The 21,421-nt window shown below is 36.0% G+C and overlaps 2 protein-coding genes across 2 annotated transcripts in view; both read right to left on the reverse strand.

Moving 5' to 3' along the window:
• Window positions 1–8,962, reverse strand: part of LOC117301441 (nodal modulator 1-like) — a 33,763-nt gene extending 24,801 nt beyond the window's left edge. The window contains exons 1-7 of the mRNA XM_033785432.1: window positions 8,792–8,962; window positions 7,791–7,926; window positions 6,627–6,727; window positions 5,133–5,239; window positions 3,673–3,745; window positions 2,519–2,671; window positions 1,129–1,263 (exon numbers count right to left, since the gene is read on the reverse strand). Of these exons, the coding sequence (XP_033641323.1) occupies window positions 1,129–1,263; window positions 2,519–2,671; window positions 3,673–3,745; window positions 5,133–5,239; window positions 6,627–6,727; window positions 7,791–7,926; window positions 8,792–8,920 (834 nt within the window). The 5' untranslated portion in view covers window positions 8,921–8,962. The remainder of the gene's footprint in view (window positions 1–1,128; window positions 1,264–2,518; window positions 2,672–3,672; window positions 3,746–5,132; window positions 5,240–6,626; window positions 6,728–7,790; window positions 7,927–8,791) is intronic.
• A 9,279-nt stretch (window positions 8,963–18,241) lies between these two features.
• On the reverse strand, window positions 18,242–20,744 carry LOC117301629. The gene is made up of 2 exons (XM_033785650.1): window positions 20,323–20,744; window positions 18,242–19,150 (listed from the first exon to the last, which is right to left on the reverse strand). Exons 1-2 carry the CDS (start codon window positions 20,718–20,720, stop codon window positions 18,385–18,387), a joined length of 1,164 nt encoding a protein of 387 aa, XP_033641541.1. The 5' UTR covers window positions 20,721–20,744; the 3' UTR covers window positions 18,242–18,384.
• Window positions 20,745–21,421: the final 677 nt, after the last annotated feature.

Raw genomic sequence — 21,421 nt, forward strand, 5'->3', positions numbered from 1 at the left:
GAAGATAATGATAGCAGAAAGCTTCCCTGGAAATATTACGTGCTGAGGTGCTGTAGATTTTGGGCAATGAGCAAAACAATGTCATGAAAATAATTTTGGTCTCATGAGACAATAATTATTTTAAGCATTTACAAACGTATTTTCATGACATTGTTTTACTCATTTCTCAAAAACTACAGCACCTCAGTAAGTAATATTTGAAGGGAAGCTTTCCACTACCATTAACTTTGAACCCTGTAAGTTAAATGTTAAATCCTTTAACTTGTTTTTTTTTCCCCATTTAAATCACAGGTCCTTTTGGTTGGTAAGCAGTTTGCAACAGCTAATTCTATTTTTCTTGAATTTGTTGCTGTCTGCTACATTTTATTGTTTAGTTTAAAGGATTCGGGTACTTTTTCAAAATGTCCACAGATTTACATTAAACTTACAGGGTTTGAAGATAATGATAGTGGAAAGCTTCCCTTCAAATATTTTTAACTGAGGTTGTGTAGTTTTTGAGAAATGAATAAAACAAGTCACAAAATAGTTTTGGTCTCATGAGACCAAAATTATTTGAGCATGTAAAATCACCTTAACCAGTTATGATATTATACCAAAACCATAGCATAACTGGTTAATACGTTTTTACATGCTAAAACTGAGACGAAAATTATTACTTTTACTAATTTTTCAAAAACTACAGCACCTCAGTAAGTAAAATTTCAAGGGAAGCTTTCTACTATCATAATCTTCAAACTGTGTAAGTTTAATGCATATCTGTGGACACTGTGTTTTTTGTTAAAAAAAAGTACACATACCCTTTAAGCCTAATGGGAGTGTCAGCCTCCCAGTTCCAGAGGCTGTGGAGTACCATTGTTTATATATATTCATACCTATCCATACCATCCAAGATATAGTCAAAATGCTTCCCATTTTTGTTTACATGAAAATGACTTCTCTACAAGCCCGAATATCCTCAAGCCTAATTTGAGCCCCTTTGTCTTTGATCAGTTAAATAGTTTTTTAATTAAAAACGTTTTAATCAGTAGAATATCCGAATCCCCCTGTAAAAATTCTGAAAACTTTGGACGACGGCTCCGAAGAAACTTAAATCGTCAGAATTTTAGCCAAGACATACATGTTTCTTACCATTGTATATTTTCCCGTGGGCAGAGCCTTAAAGGAGATTTGGCCTTGCTGACTGGATGTGACGCTGCATAGTGGGACTTTCCCTTGTGGGTGGGTGTAACCTTTAACTGGCGCTGGATCACACTGGCTAACATCCTAAAATGGAAATAAAAGAGTTAATAAGTAGGGCTGTTCTTTTCAGAAGTCTTATCTCCCAATTTCCCGAGTATCTACTCTCCTGCGGTAGTAGAATAATAGCAAAACAAGTTCGCAAAAGAACATTATAGACCTTATGCACATGACGTCATTTCAGTACGGCGCCCCCGCATTGAGGTCAAAAGGAGGTTGTTCATTGGCCAATCTATGTGCGTTTCGATTATTTCGTCACCGTTTGACCTCAAAGATGGCGGCTGGATGACGTCAATGCATAAGGTCTATTTACCTAGCAAGTAGATAGACACATGGTGTTACAGCAAACCAAATATACACAGAACTAAAACAAACACAACATGACCGAGTTTCACACTACATGAACTTCTTCAAAAAAAAAAATCACTACATCTAGCAGGCCTGTGTGCTCCGTTTGTTAAAGCCGCAGTGGCACCAAAGCATTTTCTCCTTGGTAAAGGGCACCTGTACGAGGAAATTGTAAATTATGGATATGTGCCGATGCAACACAAATCAGCAAGATACATTTCGTTTGGTGATAGATATTTGTTTATAAACAATTAAGAAAAACCTCAACAAGCCAAACAAAAGCAGGCACTGTAAGAGTTTATATCAATAAAAAAAACATTATCTTTTCAAGGAATCACCACAATATTTACTCACCATCTTATAAATTTGTTCTTAAGCCTTGCTCATACTTTGTGTGAATCAAGACAGCGACGGAAATTTTCTTACGTCTTTATTGGGAACTGTGCGTACTGAATATTAGCGGCACATTAAACTACTTCAGAGCCATCGACTACTTTCTGATGCACACAGCCATCAACTCCGCTCCTCTTTAGACTTGACCCGGCTCTCCATTCCTAGATCCAAAAGGAAATCCGGGGACACAGCCTTCGCAGTTGCTGCACCGCGCTTGTTGAACGCGCTACCATCAAGTCTGAGAGAAGCTGCGCCATTGGCCGTGTTTAAACGCCTCTTCAAGACATTTTTATTTCCAGAACCATCCTAATTTGCTCCTCTTTTTGTTTCTCTATTAGCCTGTCGTTGGTCTGGTTTTGTTTTTGTTCTTGTGTTGCCCTTCTTTGTTAATGTTAGGCGCTCTTTTCTTTGTATAGCGCCTTATAAATGCTTTGTATTGTTATTATTATTATTATTATTATTCACATCCACATGGAAGTATCAACCAAACTAATTTAAATAGAGTGCAAACATTTGGGTTACTTGAAATTAATCTACTCACCGTCTTTGAAACAGCGTCCGAGAAGAGCAAGAAATGGACATCTTTGATTGGCTCTCCATCGCTCATCACATGACCAGTGACATCATAGCCGGATACGATTATGGACGGAGCATGGGCGCTGCTGTCCCTTGCTACTGTGACTGGCAAAGCGTGCTACAAGAAAAGTAAACAACAAATGAAGAATTTTTTTTTTGTCGCTTTCTTGTCCTCCACCTGTTGCATGATCACATGACATGGATAAAGGTTCTGAATGTCCTGGAAATGATGGACCAACACTACAAAGGCATGCAACTCATCATCGGAGAATTTTTTTCCTACTGATCGTGTGTACTGGTGCTCAAGGATTAGATCTTATATCTCAAAATTCGCCCCACTCCTTGCAGTAATAATACCTGGCGCTTTGTATCCTTTGGCAAAAGGCGCGTTATAAATACGGTTATTATTATTATTATTACTGAAGCTAGCCACGTATTGACCCTTTTCGTCTGGTTCCCCCGCATCCCATTATACAACAAGCAATAAAAACACTACAGAGTCAGACTGCGAATAAATAGTGTAGAAGGTATGCTGTACCAGAATAACATGCGTCTCTATGAATTTGTTTTTTCAGAATTCTTTTTGTAGCGGTGGATTTCCATTTAATGAAACGCGGAAAACCGCGGACCCAAGGAAAACTTGCATGCCTGACTACAGACCCTGACCTGACCGACCTAACTGACCTAACTGTCCTGATCAACTTGACCGACCTCACTGACTGTCCTGGGCCCAACTTCATAAAGCCTGTAAGCACAAAAACTTGCTAAGCATGAAATTTCTTCCTCGATAAACAAGATTAGCAACTAAATTTTAATTTGTTGCATATTGCTTGTTACTGGCATTCATTTTGCTTATTCAGAAAATCACGTGGAAATTTGGTTGGTAATCCTGTTTTTATTAAGGAAGAAATTTCATGCCAAGCAAATTTTTGTGCTTACAGGCTTTAAGAAACTGGGCCCAGACTGACCTGACCAACCAGACTGACCTGATCGACTGACTGACCTATCCCACATGACAGACTGACCGGACTGATTGATTGATTTATTCATTGATTCATTCTCAGCCCAGACTTACTGATTTGGAATCGATTCGGTTCCTTATTTGGTACAAATACCTACCTTCACAAAGGACCATTTTGGATGGGATGCCTTGAGAATGTAATCCCCTGGGAGAACTTGCTTGAAGACGTACCTAAAGATAGTTAAAAACATTAACAATTTATTGAAGTGTAACAGAAAGATGATAAAGAGGATAAAAATTCAGAAGATTGAAACCCAAAGGACACTCCAAGCAGTCTCCTGAAACGTGGTCCTCTGAAGTGGATGTATTTATTTGTTCATCTTTGGTTTAAAAAGCTCTAATGTGCAACTAGGGACATACATGTATCTTGATGGTTTCTGAAATCTTTAATCTCAAATCCGCCCCCCCCCCCTCTCCCCATTTATTACAATTTTTTTACGTAAGGCCCCTAATGCGCATGTATCGCCACAGAAAAATTGAATTATGAGAGGGCTCACAGTTTTGTGTTTGATTAACCCCTTAAAAGCAGTTGGGATTGTATGCTCAACAGAGAGTTGAGAAAGTTCAAGGAATAATTTAAGTATGCATAATGAACAAGGATAATGGCGTTGTAAACCATCTCATTAAAACCATCTCCTGAAGACGAGCAGAGTATACTGTTCGAAGCGTCGAAACCAAACCGGCTCTTTTCAGAGCCACCACTCCCTCAAAAGAGTTTTTACCCATGGTTGTACCCGCAAGTTTACTATTAATATTTATATTTATAGTTGCTCTTATCTCATTAAGCCTTCATGTGCGTTACATGCATTATAAGAACTTCTGATTTTACAATGATTTGATAAAGTATTGTCATCTAGTTACTGAATCACAATTTCTTGATTTGTGCAAATCATAAACATAGACGTTAAACCAACGTTTGTATGTAGAGAGATTTGTTGTTGCCAGCTATGCCTTTATATCTTCTTGTGGGAGTTTGCTGAGTTTCCTTGACGGGAAGATCATCTAATCATTAATAATAATAATAATAATATAGAAGTCTTATATAGCGCACATATCTACCAAACAAGGTACTCAAGGCGCTGAGTATATACAAACTTTGAGAAAGATAGGTAAATACAGTGATGAATTCTGAGACCAAATTATTTAGCACCTTAAGGGTTTACAAGGTGCTACGGCCAATACAGCAGCCACAGCCAGGAACACCGGGGCGAACCCCTTCTCTTTTCGATAAGTGCACTGGGTTCGTTTACATTTTGTATTGACCATTATTCATTATTTATCTGTATGTATGATTGTTTGAATGGAAATAAAATAGACAAACAAACAAACAAACAAACAAACAAACAAACAAACAAACAAACAAACAAACAAACAAACAAACAAACAAACATGCATTACACAACACATGGGACCAAGGGCTTTACGTCCAATCCGAAGGACGAAGCAATGGTTAAAAGTGTCTTGCTTAAGGACACAAGTGTCACGGCTGGGAATTCGAACCCACACTCTGCTGATCAGAAACGCCATATAATAATCCTAGAGGGATTGCATAACGTACCCTCCTCCAGAAGAAGTCTGTGACTGCATTAAGATCTCTTCGCTGCCTCTCTTCTGTAACGATACGGCCACACCAGCAGGACCCTCTAACTGGCCCTTACTAAGTACCTGCGTAAATAAGGTAATAAATAAATAAATAATAACCAAATTTATAGAGCGCCTTTTCCAAAGGATACAAATCGCTAGGGATAATGCAACCAAAAACCCAAAAGAGAATGAAGAATAGTAAGCAAAAATAAAAAAAGTGACATAATCAAAAACACATAAGATGGAACGATTAAACAAATGTGTTTTTAAAAGTCCTTTAAACTGTTCTACAGAAGAAGCGTTCCGGATGTTTGTTGGGAGTGAGTTCCAGTTGCGGGGGACCAGCGATGGAGAATGCACGGTCTCCAAACTTCCTTGAGGATCGAGGTACTACTAGATTGAATTGAGATCGAAGACCTTCCCGTTTTGGGTTTGCTGAGATCCAATGTGAGACATCATTCATGACATAACAGTTTAGCGGAAAATGAAGCTTGGGCAGCAGTTTTATTCTGCTGAGCAAGATTTATTCTGGAACCAGTCAGGAACAATTTAAATCACATCACATTTTGGCTGGTAACATGTTTACCCTGCTAAGCATTATTTTTCTGCGCTTGAAAATGTTGTCCTTTAAATCCATGATATTTGGCTTTGTGCCGGATTTCACAAAAAGGAACATGACTAAAAAAAACTGTTATCTTCACCTTCTCCTTTTCCCCAACAGATAACCTCCTTTTTAGTCCGCCTCATTCATCAATTAATTACTTTTTCTCCAGCTTATCACCTTTGAACGTGCACTTTCAGTTTCCAACTTAGTGTGGTCAAACCAGCCCCTTCCCTCCACTCCAGTCTTTTTTATTTGTTTGTATACCCCCTTGCTTTGTCTGTGTTTTTGCCTCCCTCTCTTTCTGTTCCTGTATTGCCACTTGACTGCTTCTAATAATAAGACTAAATAATACAAGACTTGCTTCTGTTTCCATAGACCATATCGCAAATACTCGATACTAGGTGTGAAATGAGGGCGCACTCTGGTCTAGCTAGCTAGACCAGCATGCATCTCAATCAATAGTTAGTGCTTGCGCAATGGGTATTTGCAAAAAGGTCTATATGTACTTGTCTATGTGAGTTGTGTTGTCATTTAGCCTTTGAAAAAGACTCTGCTAGAGTCGAAACATCAGGGCCCAACTTCATGGCTATGCTTACCGTGAGCAAAGAATCAGCGCTTGCAGATGCAGGGAATTCTCCCTTACGTCAAGCATATCTATTTAACAAGTTAGTGGGGAATTTTGGCTTGTGCCCATGCATATACTCCCCGTTTGTAGGCATTCTATGCTTAATACACAGCTAGTGCAGAAATTTGGTGCTGCCGTGCAAGCGGAGAATGGTGATTGTAATCACAGTATTTGATGGTCAGCAGAGCCATGAAATTGGGCCCAGGTCACTAACTTTTTTTTGCACAACATGTTCTTACCTTTCCACTGAACATAAATCCAGTGAACTTGAAGTCGATGTCCTCTCCTCGGCTACACACGTCCGTCTCTCCATCAATATGCAAATTAACGCTAGTGGGCTCTGTCAAATGTCAAAGGTCATAGATAAGATTAGGTTTAGTGCTATTTGATGCTCTTTTTAGGAGACCAATTAATAACTCAATCCGCGGTAGTAAAGTTTTAAACATAACGATCCTCTATAGCTAAAGAAGTAGTCCCAGTCGATTTTCTACCTTCTGTCCAGGTAGTGTTTAAAGGGAAGGTACATGTTTGGTAATATTGTCAAAGACCAGTTCTCTCACTTGGTGTATCCCATCATAAGCATAAAACAACAAGCCTGTGAAAATTTGAGCTAAATTGGTCGAAGATGCGAGAAAAAACACCCCTGTTGGACAAATTGGTGTGCTTTCAGATAGGAATATAAGACTTCTGGCATGTCTGGCTTTCATTATTTTAGTGAGAAATTACCTCTTTCTCAAAATCTATGCAACTTCAGAGGGAACCATTTCTCACAATGTTTTATACTATCAACAGCTCTCCAATGCTCGTCACCAAGTAATTTGTTAAGTTAATATATATTTTGTTTTGAGTATTTACCAACATGTACCTTCCCTTTAAAAAGCAGGAGTCTCTAGAATATCTGGAAATCTACTCCACTGTAGTAGAATATGAGACAGAGGACTTTCTCTAGAGAACAAAATCTACCTGGGCCCAATTTCATAAAGCCTGTAAGCACAACAAATTGCTTAGCATGAAATTTCTTCCTTGGTTGGTGGTAAAAACAGGATTACCAACAAAATTTTCATTTGTTGCATATTGCTTGATACTGCCAGGCATTCAGCTGTTGTTTGCTTATCCTGAAAATCACGTGGAAATTTGGTTAGTAATCCTGTTTTATTGAGGAAGAAGTTTCATGCTAAGCAAATGTTTGTGCTTACACGCCACAGGCTTTATGAAATTGGGGGATGGCAAGTAGACACAAACATGGTGTAAACGCAAACCATACATTGTGCTCTTGTGCTTAAAAGAAAGAAATACATAATTAATATTTAGAGACATAATTAGGGTAAGTTTAAAGTACATGTGGGTAGTAGATGAAGAAAGTCAGATATGGCATTGTTCTGTTTTTTTTTTTTATTTCTTACCAAAACTCCAACCAGATGGGGGTTCGACCTTCAAGATGAAATCTCCTTTGTCGTAAATTGGAATCATGAAGTATCCATTGTTAGGAGCACAATCCGTTTGGTATTTTAACGCACCCTGCTTAGTGTAAAGCTTAATCTGTCAACCAAAGAGAAAACATAAAATGCATTTTAAATTTCAGAAAAATAAAGTAGCACAACACAAACATTTTCCCAGTCTCTCGCTCGTACAATAATAAATAAAACAACCTCAAGACAAGCCACGGCACCTCCAGTCCAGCAATTGGCCATGGTGCCCAATCTAGTCATTACCTTGGTGCCCCTTCATTACTTCTAGAACTACTTCGGTTTTGTTCCGCTATTGTCTCCCGTAACCTCACAGACGTACATCTCTCACGACAATAACGATACTGGTTCAATGAATTTTGGAATCGCAAATCTCTTCTTTTTTTTCTTTTTTTATCTCGCAAAAATTAGGCCCTATGTGTCCTTTGAACTCTCATTGTCCCGGGGGGCGACAGAAAATCCACTCCGCAATATAAAAAATTGTTTAAAATGATAAATTCTTACCGTAATTCAGTCCCCAACTATTCTGGTATTTTTTTCCCAGGACAAACGTGGAGAATGATCTGCACACGTTCGTCCTGGAAAGAAAAAATACCCAATCCGTGCTGTGTACAAAACGTATGGACACGCATCTGGGAACACACTCTTCGTGGTTTTTAACAATTTTTGAGATTGCGGAGTGGATTTTCTGTCGCCCCCACCCCGGGGGCATGAGAGTTCACAGGACACATAGAGCCTAATTTTGGCGAGATAAAAACGAAACCGATAGCGGAACGAAACCGAAATAGTTCTAGGTACCCCTTCATGCCTTTAAAATGTTCCAATTAATCTGATAATAGAAGTTCACAATTTCCTTGTGAGAGGTTTCCCTTTAAATTACAAAAAAATGGAATTGAAACGAGCACTCAGCAAAAATAATGAATTAATATTCTTTTTACCTCAATGCGAGAAAAATTTATCTCAACATCTGACTTGACGAAACCACCACAGCCAAGGAAATCATCTGCTTCAGAGACAGCAAAAATACAGCAAATTAATGCTATTAAAAAACGCCTCAAACCGCCCATTTTCTACGCGTCTCTGCTGTGTATTTTCAGGTAGAAAATACTGCGGGTAGGGCATCAGCAATAATATCCCGTAGTATCGAATACTTGTATTTTACAGTTTTCCCTTCGACAATTTATTTTTTAGTGTTCTGCAATGGCAAACTAGTATCGACCTTGTTTTTTGTCGTCAAGTCGGATAAAAAGAGTCGATTTATTTACTCAATGGCTGCATACATCGTAAAATAAAACCAACACGTGAAATTACTTTAAAACAGCGCCCCCTCCAGTTTGAAAATGACACAGCTAGCTTTGTGTGTAGAAATGGATAGTCAATGCTAATTCCGTGTACACCGTAGATCCTGTAAGAGTCCGTAGTACCTGAGAAAAAATTCACTTTTTCGTTGAGAATAAGTCATATGTAACGATCGTACAGTGAATGATAGCCAATAATCCCTGACCGATCTGGTAAAAAGATAATCTAAAATGATGTGTAGTATTTTTGAAAAGAAAAAGAAAAAAAAAAAGCGAGTTGGGGGCCCTGTCCTTACTATAGGCTTTATCCAGTCTAACTTAATGAAATCTTCAGATTTGTCTTCACAGATGTATCCCGTAGGCCTATATATCCCAAACAAGCATGCTTAGGCACCTCAATCAACTAAAACTCATAATTATAGGGGCCATAGCCACCCACCGGCATAATCGCAAAATCTTGAAGTAGCTACGAGCTCTCCTTTCCATTTCTGTCTCCGTTCGGCTTCAAACTGTTGCAGGCTTTCTATAGAGTTGTACATAAAGCCCGTATGCGTTACACAACCATTATAGAGCAACAACTATAAATTTAACTTGAGTTTTTTTCAAAGTAAACCCGAAGAAATCTTCAAATTTTTCTTCACAGATGTCTTAATGTCCCAAACCGTCATGTCTAAGGCGCCTCGAAAAATTAATTCACTATTTAACACAGTCATAAAAGATTTGCATGTTAATAATTATAGCCGGTCGGAATGCGAATTTGTATATCCTACTACAATCGAGCAGCTTCCAGATGGAAACTTGTCCAGCATTGAGCATTAATTTGTCCGGAAGAGAATTGACACTGAATTAACACAGTTTACTTGAATCCTCTTGGGGGGGGGGGGGGGATATCCCTGCAACCGATGGTATCAAAGTTTTAAGGTTGGCTTTATAACTTTATTTTTGACCTAACTGATTGTGATCGCTATTAGATTAATGCATCAGAAAGCACTTCACAACCATACATGTTATGTTTTCCCTAACTGTTATTTTGCTTTCTTATCACTGGATGACAGTCAGTGTAAATGTTATGTTTTATTGTCACTGCACCTTGCATCTCTCGATATTGATAAGGCGCATTACAATTATTGTCGTAATTATTACACAAGTTTCATTTTTTTTTGTGTTAAGGCGTCCCGGGGGCAAGTAAAAATAATGCACAATAAATTATTTACTAGCACAGTATGACACTTTACAAAAAACTTAAAAGTGCAAGGCCTGAAATAAATTCTCTAAATTAAGACAAACAGAAATAACTTTCACAAGTTGCATGTCAAATGGTTTTATTTTGTTTAATTAATTATGCTTAAAAATTACAACCATGCACTTCTCCCATTATATAACTTCATCACAGTTTTAGGTTAGCTATATTATTCAGTTATTATTAATAATGAATAGGGTAGATGGCCTTAGCTTTCGATCCAATCCGGACCTTCTTCAGAGGCATAAAACAAGTACAAACAAATACATATCCATTTTTAGAAAAAGAGAGGGGGAAAGGGATTAAGGAAAGGATCCAGAAAGAAGCGGGAAAATAACAGCCAATAAATTATTCAGTTATTATTTATATAAAGTAGGAACAATTGATCGTCTGAGTAATAATTGTATTATTGTATTGTATTTTATTCTGAAACTGGAATAAATCCTATAACCCTTGGTAGAAAGAAATTAGTGAGGAAGTCGTACGGATAGGTACAAGTGTTAAAGAACAAAAACATACACTGGTTTAAACCTGATCACACAACAGATAAATTTCATTTAAAACGGTAATATTTGGCAGGGCAATTAATTATAGCTTCCCCAGGAGTGTCTATAACCCTTGGTAGGGTAACACAGTGAAGAAATTAGTGAGGAAGTCGTACGGAAAGCTAAAAGTGTGAAACAACAAAAAACAAACATTGGTTTAAACCTAAGCACACAGATAAATTTCATTTAAAACGGTAAATAAAAAGGCATATTATTTGGCAAGGCAATTAATTATAGCTCCCTCAGGAGTGTCCACCAAAAAACTTAAACCTATCTTCCATACAAAGAATTTCAAAGTCGTTGTACTGAGTAAAAACATAGTTTAACATAAATTATGTTGCATCATGGGCAATCTAGCAGGGTTTCTGCAGAGGTTTCTGTTTCAATAATCCTAACATAATATAGCTATCTTGGGTTTTTTATACAACAAGAATTTTAATTTTGCTTGTACTTCATTATAAAATTTAATACTTTCTTTAAAAAGATAGTTTCAGCTGCATTATAGCGAGTTTACAATTCTAGGAAAAGTCGAGTATAGGCCTGTGACCAGGATAGATTACACAAATTTACGATTATAAATTCTTACTTTTATTATTATTATGACAGTATTATTATATTTTGTATTAATTTTTGGAAATGAAGGCAAAATTTCAGTCATATTGATCCATCCAAAAAGCAAAATAGCCAAAGAAATTGTTTTAAATGTTCTGCTTGTTGGATACTTGAGATGTATATTTGGTTTAAAACAACAAACAATGCCATCTTGACATCTTAGTGCACATTATGACAAAACCAACGGCTCTCAAAAGTGTAACCAAAATTAAACACAACTTTTCAAAATAAGTTTGACTTTAATTACACATCTCGGAAAAAAATTACAAAACAAAAATGATTTTACTCAAGTTATCCAAGGTCAAAGTTTTAAGGTTGGCTTTATAACTTAATTTTTGACCTAACTGATTGTGATCGCTATTAGATTAATGCATCAGAAAGCACTTCACAACCATACATGTTATGTTTTCCCTAACTGTTATTATTTTTTGCTTTCTTATCACTGGATGTCAGTGTAAACATTATGTTTTATTGTCACTGCACCTTGCATCTCTCGATACTGATAAGGCGCATTACAACTATTGCCGTAATTATTACACAAGTTTCATATTTTGCGTCAAGGCGTCCCGGGGGCAAGTAAAAATAATGCACAATAAATTATTTACTAGCACAGTATGACACTTTACAAAAAAACTTAAAAGTGCAAGGCCTGAAATAAATTCTCTAAATTAAGACAAACAGAAATAACTTTCACAAGTTGCATGTCAAATGGTTTTATTTTGTTTAATTAATTATGCTTAAAAATTACAACCATGCACTTCTCCCATTATACAACTTCATCACAGTTTTAGGTTAGCTATATTATTCAGTTATTATTAATAATGAATAGGGTAGATGGCCTTAGCTTTCGATCCAATCCGGACCTTCTTCAGAGGCATAAAACAAGTACAAACAAATACATATCCATTTATAGAAAAAGAGAGGGGGAAAGGGATTAAGGAAAGGATCCAGAAAGAAGCGGGAAAATAACAGCCAATAAATTATTCAGTTATTATTTATATAAAGTAGGAACAATTGATCGTCTGAGTAATAATTGTATTATTGTATTGTATTTTATTCTGAAACTGGAATAAATCCTATAACCCTTGGTAGAAAGAAATTAGTGAGGAAGTCGTACGGATAGGTACAAGTGTTAAAGAACAAAAACATACACTGGTTTAAACCTGATCACACAACAGATAAATTTCATTTTAAAACGGTAATATTTGGCAGGGCAATTAATTATAGCTTCCCCAGGAGTGTCTATAACCCTTGGTAGGGTAACACAGTGAAGAAATTAGTGAGGAAGTCGTACGGAAAGCTAAAAGTGTGAAACAACAAAAAACAAACATTGGTTTAAACCTAAGCACACAGATAAATTTCATTTAAAACGGTAAATAAAAAGGCATATTATTTGGCAAGGCAATTAATTATAGCTCCCTCAGGAGTGTCCACCAAAAAACTTAAACCTATCTTCCATACAAAGAATTTCAAAGTCGTTGTACTGAGTAAAAACATAGTTTAACATAAATTATGTTGCATCATGGGCAATCTAGCAGGGTTTCTGCAGAGGTTTCTGTTTCAATAATCCTAACATAATATAGCTATCTTGGGTTTTTTATACAACAAGAATTTTAATTTTGTTTGTACTTCATTATAAAATTTAATACTTTCTTTAAAAAGATAGTTTCAGCTGCATTGTAGCGAGTTTACAATTCTAGGAAAAGTCGAGTATAGGCCTGTGACCAGGATAGATTACACAAATTTACGATTATAAATTCTTACTTTTATTATTATTATGACAGTATTATTATATTTTGTATTAATTTTTGGAAATGAAGGCAAAATTTCAGTCATATTGATCCATCCAAAAAGCAAAATAGCCAAAGAAATTGTTTTAAATGTTCTGCTTGTTGGATACTTGAGATGTATATTTGGTTTAAAACAACAAACAATGCCATCTTGACATCTTAGTGCACATTATGACAAAACCAACGGCTCTCAAAAGTGTAACCAAAATTAAACACAACTTTTCAAAATAAGTTTGACTTTAATTACACATCTCGGAAAAAAATTACAAAACAAAAATGATTTTACTCAAGTTATCCAAGGTCAAAGTTTTAAGGTTGGCTTTATAACTTTATTTTTGACCTAACTGATTGTGATCGCTATTAGATTAATGCATCAGAAAGCACTTCACAACCATACATGTTATGTTTTCCCTAACTGTTATTATTTTTTGCTTTCTTATCACTGGATGTCAGTGTAAACATTATGTTTTATTGTCACTGCACCTTGCATCTCTCGATACTGATAAGGCGCATTACAACCATTGCCGTAATTATTACACAAGTTTCATATTTTGCGTCAAGGCGTCCCGGGGGCAAGTAAAAATAATGCACAATAAATTATTTACTAGCACAGTATGACAGTTTACAAAAAAACTTAAAAGTGCAAGGCCTGAAATAAATTCTCTAAATTAAGACAAACAGAAATAACTTTCACAAGTTGCATGTCAAATGGTTTTATTTTGTTTAATTAATTATGCTTAAAAATTACAACCATGCACTTCTCCCATTATACAACTTCATCACAGTTTTAGGTTAGCTATATTATTCAGTTATTATTAATAATGAATAGGGTAGATGGCCTTAGCTTTCGATCCAATCCGGACCTTCTTCAGAGGCATAAAACAAGTACAAACAAATACATATCCATTTATAGAAAAAGAGAGGGGGAAAGGGATTAAGGAAAGGATCCAGAAAGAAGCGGGAAAATAACAGCCAATAAATTATTCAGTTATTATTTATATAAAGTAGGAACAATTGATCGTCTGGGTAATAATTGTATTATTGTATTGTATTTTATTCTGAAACTGGAATAAATCCTATAACCCTTGGTAGAAAGAAATTAGTGAGGAAGTCGTACGGATAGGTACAAGTGTTAAAGAACAAAAACATACACTGGTTTAAACCTGATCACACAACAGATAAATTTCATTTTAAAACGGTAATATTTGGCAGGGCAATTAATTATAGCTTCCCCAGGAGTGTCTATAACCCTTGGTAGGGTAACACAGTGAAGAAATTAGTGAGGAAGTCGTACGGAAAGCTAAAAGTGTGAAACAACAAAAAACAAACATTGGTTTAAACCTAAGCACACAGATAAATTTCATTTTAAAACGGTAAATAAAAAGGCATATTATTTGGCAAGGCAATTAATTATAGCTCCCTCAGGAGTGTCCATCAAAAACTTAAACCTATCTTCCATACAAAGAATTTCAAAGTCGTTGTACTGAGTAAAAACATAGTTTAACGTTGCTTAATGGGCAATCTAGTAGGGTTTCTGCAGAGGTTTCTGTTTCAATAATCCTAACATAATATAGCTATCTTGGGTTTTTTATACAACAAGAATTTTAATTTTGTTTGTACTTCATTATAAAATTTAATACTTTCTTTAAAAAGATAGTTTCAGCTGCATTGTAGCGAGTTTACAATTCTAGGAAAAGTCGAGTATAGGCCTGTGACCAGGATAGATTACACAAATTTACGATTATAAATTCTTACTTTTATTATTATTATGACAGTATTATTATATTTTGTATTAATTTTTGGAAATGAAGGCAAAATTTCAGTCATATTGATCCATCCAAAAAGCAAAATAGCCAAAGAAATTGTTTTAAATGTTCTGCTTGTTGGATACTTGAGATGTATATTTGGTTTAAAACAACAAACAATGCCATTTTGACATCTTAGTGCACATTATGACAAAACCAACGGCTCTCAAAAGTGTAACCAAAATTAAACACAACTTTTCAAAATAAGTTTGACTTTAATTACACATCTCGGAAAAAAATTACAAAACAAAAATGATTTTACTCAAGTTATCCAAGGTCAAAGTTTTAAGGTTGGCTTTATAACTTTATTTTTGACCTAACTGATTGTGATCGCTATTAGATTAATGCATCAGAAAGCACTTCACAACCATACATGTTATGTTTTCCCTAACTGTTATTATTTTTTGCTTTCTTATCACTGGATGTCAGTGTAAACATTATGTTTTATTGTCACTGCACCTTGCATCTCTCGATACTGATAAGGCGCATTACAACTATTGCCGTAATTATTACACAAGTTTCATATTTTGCGTCAAGGCGTCCCGGGGGCAAGTAAAAATAATGCACAATAAATTATTTACTAGCACAGTATGACAGTTTACAAAAAAACTTAAAAGTGCAAGGCCTGAAATAAATTCTCTAAATTAAGACAAACAGAAATAACTTTCACAAGTTGCATGTCAAATGGTTTTATTTTGTTTAATTAATTATGCTTAAAAATTACAACCATGCACTTCTCCCATTATACAACTTCATCACAGTTTTAGGTTAGCTATATTATTCAGTTATTATTAATAATGAATAGGGTAGATGGCCTTAGCTTTCGATCCAATCCGGACCTTCTTCAGAGGCATAAAACAAGTACAAACAAATACATATCCATTTATAGAAAAAGAGAGGGGGAAAGGGATTAAGGAAAGGATCCAGAAAGAAGCGGGAAAATAACAGCCAATAAATTATTCAGTTTTTATTTATATAAAGTAGGAACAATTGATCGTCTGAGTAATAATTGTATTATTGTATTGTATTTTATTCTGAAACTGGAATAAATCCTATAACCCTTGGTAGAAAGAAATTAGTGAGGAAGTCGTACGGATAGGTACAAGTGTTAAAGAACAAAAACATACACTGGTTTAAACCTGATCACACAACAGATAAATTTCATTTTAAAACGGTAATATTTGGCAGGGCAATTAATTATAGCTTTCCCAGGAGTGTCTATAACCCTTGGTAGGGTAACACAGTGAAGAAATTAGTGAGGAAGTCGTACGGAAAGCTAAAAGTGTGAAACAACAAAAAAACAAACATTGGTTTAAACCTAATCACACAGATAAATTTCATTTTAAAACGGTAAATAAAAAGGCATATTATTTGGCAAGGCAATTAATTATAGCTCCCTCAGGAGTGTCCATCAAAAACTTAAACCTATCTTCCATACAAAGAATTTCAAAGTCGTTGTACTGAGTAAAAACATAGTTTAACATAAATTATGTTGCATCATGGGCAATCTAGCAGGGTTTCTGCAGAGGTTTCTGTTTCAATAATCCTAACATAATATATCTATCTTGGGTTTTTTATACAACAAGAATTTTAATTTTGTTTGTACTTCATTATAAAATTTAATACTTTCTTTAAAAAGATAGTTTCAGCTGCATTGTAGCGAGTTTACAATTCTAGGAAAAGTCGAGTATAGGCCTGTGACCAGGATAGATTACACAAATTTACGATTATAAATTCTTACTTTTATTATTACTATAACAGTATTATTATATTTTGTATTAATTTTTGGAAATGAGGGCAAAATTTCAGTCATATTGATCCATCCAAAAAGCAAAATAGCCAAAGAAATTGTTTCAAATTTTCTGCTTGTTGGATACTTGAGATGTATACTTGGTTTAAAACAACAAACAATGCCATTTTGACATCTTAGTGCACATTATGACAAAACCAACGGCTCTCAAAAGTGTAACCAAAATTAAACACAACTTTTCAAAATAAGTTTGACTTTAATTACACATCTCGGAAAAAATTTACCAAACAAAAATGATTTTACTCAAGTTATCCAAGGTCAGTAAAGCCATTCAAATACACAAAGTATTTCCACAATTAATTAACGATTAACATGATTACTTACTGTGTCCTCCGTCAAAAATAGTTTTGTTTTAATACTTTGTGGGAGCTAGGGACTTGGAGTAAATAAACAACATGGAATTTTCAACACATTATATCACATTGCAATGATAGCAGCTAACTGTGTGTTTTGAGCATTTTGGGCTGATTTTGGTGTATGTCCCTGCCCCCACCCCCCCCCCCCCAGTATAAGAAGGCAAGTTATAATAATGCTTACATTCTAAAAATGTATATTTAGGAGAAAAACATTATTGTACAAACCCTATAACCCTGGGGAGGGTAACAGTGAATAAATTAGTGAAAATGTTGTACGGAAATCTATAAGACTGTTAATTTAGAACAAAAACACACATTGGTTAAACCTAATCAAAGTTTGATTTCATTTTAAAAAATTTCATTTTTTGATTTTTTATTTATTTGGCAACGTATTTAATTTTAACGTATTAACGTATTAAACGTTATTATTTAATTTTAACGTATTTAATTTTAACGTATTTAATTTTAGCTTATTTATTTATTTGTTTCTTATTTACCTGGGGGAAACCTCAGTATTGTTTATAGAGGTGCCCAGCTATTACAAACACAATGCCAACATCAAAATGTGTATTGTATTAATCATGATGACCCATTAAAAACATAAATCTATCGCCATTAAAGACAATGGACACTTAATTGGCAATTGTCAAAGACTAGCCTTCACAGTTGGTTGTATCTCAACATGCATGAAAACAAACCTGTGAAACTTTTAACTCAATCGGTCGTCTAAGTTGCGAGATAATGATGACAGAAAAACACCCTTGTCACACTAAGTTGTGTGCTTTCAGATGCTTGACTTTGAGAACTCAAAATTCTAAATCTGAGGTCTCGAAATCAAATTCGTGGAAAACTACTTCTTTCTTGATAACTACATAGGAAGCCGTTTCTCACAATGTTTTATACTATCAATCAACCTCTCCCCATTACTCGTTACCAAGTAAGGTTTCATGCAAACAATTATTTTGAGTATACCAATAGTGTCCACTGCCTTTAAAATCCCTTTTTTGGTGCAAGGAACGGAAACCCGTGTTCGTTTTTACGAACACTTGAAAATCTAGTTCTTAGTATCTAGTTTTTAGATGCTGCTTTTGATTCTTTGAATAAATTTCTCCCAAGTAGTATAATTGCACTCAATGATCATGGTGGTCAAACTACGAGGATGTCGATCTTCTGACTTCCTTGCCTCTACCAAGGCTCCCACGTAGTCATCCCTAGATGACTTGCTATATGAATTGTATATTGGACTTGGAAATGGGGTACATGTTGACAAGACGTAATTGCAGAGAAGCCTGCAGAGTCGACCGTTACCGTCTCCAAATGGATGCACGTCAAGCATCTCAAACAAAAAGTAACTGCTGATTTTGAATAACTTTTCAAGTCTCTTTTCATTATCAGACTCTTGTTGAGCATCTTGGTAGAGGTCGTTATAGTTATCTAGAACTTTTACAACCAATTTTTGTAAATCTACTAAATTTGGATCTGGATACTCATATGTTTCACCCTCAAACACACTAAGGCGCTTTTTATCACTGTAAACCCCTGGTTTAGTAGCATTTTTACGGAGTTTAATATCTTTAAGAATTTTTTCGTTAAGGGTTAGTAGCATTGACTCATCAATGAACCCATGGTTGTCTTCCTGCTGATGTTCACCTTTCTTGATATCATCTTGCAGGTATCGGTAGGCACTCCTCAAATTGATTGTTTGTTTTTCCTTGGCCCGCGTCTCATCGTTGGTATTTTCTTTAAGACAATTCTTGGTGTCTTCAAGCGTTCCACACCCATGCTCTCCTTCAAGATTGCAGTTGTAAATAAACTGGTAGACCAGATCTTCTGTAATTTCACTGTTAAAAGATAAAACCACTTACAAATAAACCACATTTATTTTATTGGAATAAATGCTTCAGTCCTCAGCGCAGTGTCCCCCCGGAAAAAAGCCCACGGTTTTGACTTCCATTTGAGTTGCGATAGGCTTTGGCCGGCCCCATTTTTTGCCACACATGATTTACCTATTGGAAACGATGTTTAGTGCAACCGTTTATATCATTTTGTTTGAGGTTTAACAAACTGAAGGCATTTCGCAAAAACAGTGAAGTTACAAAAAAATGTGAACATGACCCATATTGCAAGATTTAAAAAAGAAAAGAAAAGATAGTCTGAATTCTATTTAATTATTATAATTGCCAGAATGCACAAAACCCTGATTGGAAATGATTTTTTAAAAAGGGGAAAGGTTTGAATTCCATTCAATTAATTGCAGTATAGGCCTAATGCATATTTTGTTAGGCAGGATGAATCAAAAAAGGGAAAAGGCAATCCGAATCATTCAAATAAAAATATTGCCGTAATATGAACATGAATAAGCCGATTCACTATTACAACTGCGCATGTCCGTTACTGCTGACAACGCAATTTGTTTATCTCCCGTGACCTTTTGACAATACCCGGGTTTATTGTCAAAAGGTCACGGGAGATAAACAAATTGCGTTGTCAGCAGTAACGGACATGCGTAGCTGCAATAGCGAATAGGCTTATACTATACACTAAAGCCCCGTTGGAAAATGATTTCAAAAAGGGATAGGTATAAGTCCGAATTCCATTCACTTTTTAAATATTGCCGTAATGCACATGAGGCATTGGAGCGATGATGATTTTTAAAAGGAAAATATAGTCCGAAGTTCATACAAAATGATTGCCGTTGGAGGAAGATTTCAAAAAGGGGAAATATTCGAAATTCCATTGGGGACGAAGTGACTTGGGTACGACATGACTTGGGTACGAAGTGACTTGGTACGAAATGACTTGGGTACGAAGTGACTTGGGTATCACAAATTGGGTACGAAGTGACTTGGACCGACATCGACTACGGTGATGTTGTGCGTCCCCTTTTTACTATTATTAGGCTAATGGATGTTAACATCAAAATTATAAAACCATATCCAATTCCAAATCAGCTACACTTTTACTCACGCTATGTGGTGGAAGATTACTCCTAGAAATTGTTTGAGAAACTAACCTGACACAGGCGGTTGACTTTAAGTTTCTCCATTCACGATGATATTCGGCGATTTGTTTAATCATACCTTGAACATCTGGTATGTTTAAATCTTCAGCAGTGCGCCACTTAGGATTTTCTGTCGGTTTGAAATCAATCAAATCTGCGACCGTGGATTTAAAACCTGCAGCCTTAGCCTGAAGTACACAAGAATCTTGTCCTTCCTCCATGCTTGCTTGTCCTTCCTCCATGCTTGCTTGTCCTTCTTCCATGCTAGCTTGTCCTTCCTCCATCATGCCAGCTTGTCCTTCTTCCTCCATGCCAGCTTTTCCGGGTTCAAAGTGAATAAGGTGGTTGCTGTGTCCTGTATTTATCGTACGCAGTCTGCATACACGCACGCACTTGATGCTGAATTTCATCAGTGGAAATTCAGCTAATGCGCCTTATTTTTGACCGCGCGAGGGCGCTATAAATAGTACTTTTATCACTTCCGGGGGTATACGCGATTCGCCCTGCACATATTAATAGGCGTTCTGTCACTAGTGTTGCGCCGTAGTTTCAATTTGTTTTAGAGGTGGATTATAACGGCTCCTTTAAAAGTCTTATTGTCCGTGATGGATTAGATGTCTGTGGTGGTTATGTGTTCCAATCTTTAATAACTGTTTTGGGTATGAATGAATATACCCCCGGAAGTGATTGAGAGCGCCCTCACGCGGTCAAAAAATATGCCTGTGTATTATCTAATTTATTCATCCATGGTATTATTGTACACAACCACCAATTGTGTGTACATGTATATGCACGTACACGTGTTGTGTACAATGTATATGCACGTACACGTGTTGTGTGCATGCACAATGATGACGTGTGTATCTATATTTAGCGCGCTGCGTTTATAACGAGGTTCGGATAATACGAGGAAAATGGGCCAGTCCGGCGGACCTCGTTATAACGGGAGTCCACTGTATACATGTACCAGCAAAATCAACGAAAGCGAATGCAGCCTTAGCAATTACATAAAGCCATAGCAATTCTCTGAACTTTGCAAAAAACACTTTAGACAAACGTTTAATTCACGGTTGACTGCTCTTTGCAGCTGCTCTTTGCAGTGCATGGGTCC

Source organism: Asterias rubens, chromosome 17 (assembly GCF_902459465.1).
Source record: "Asterias rubens chromosome 17, eAstRub1.3, whole genome shotgun sequence".
NCBI classification, from domain to species: domain Eukaryota; kingdom Metazoa; phylum Echinodermata; class Asteroidea; order Forcipulatida; family Asteriidae; genus Asterias; species Asterias rubens.

Bases quoted from the DNA above. Each gene is read 5' to 3' on its own strand.
- LOC117301629 (XM_033785650.1), bottom strand. From the start codon at position 20,720: ATGAAATTCAGCATCAAGTGCGTGCGTGTATGCAGACTGCGTACGATA. The intron at 19,151-20,322 runs GTTAGTTTCTCA...ATCTTTTAACAG, and splicing joins AAGTCAACCGCCTGTGTCAG to TGAAATTACAGAAGATCTGG.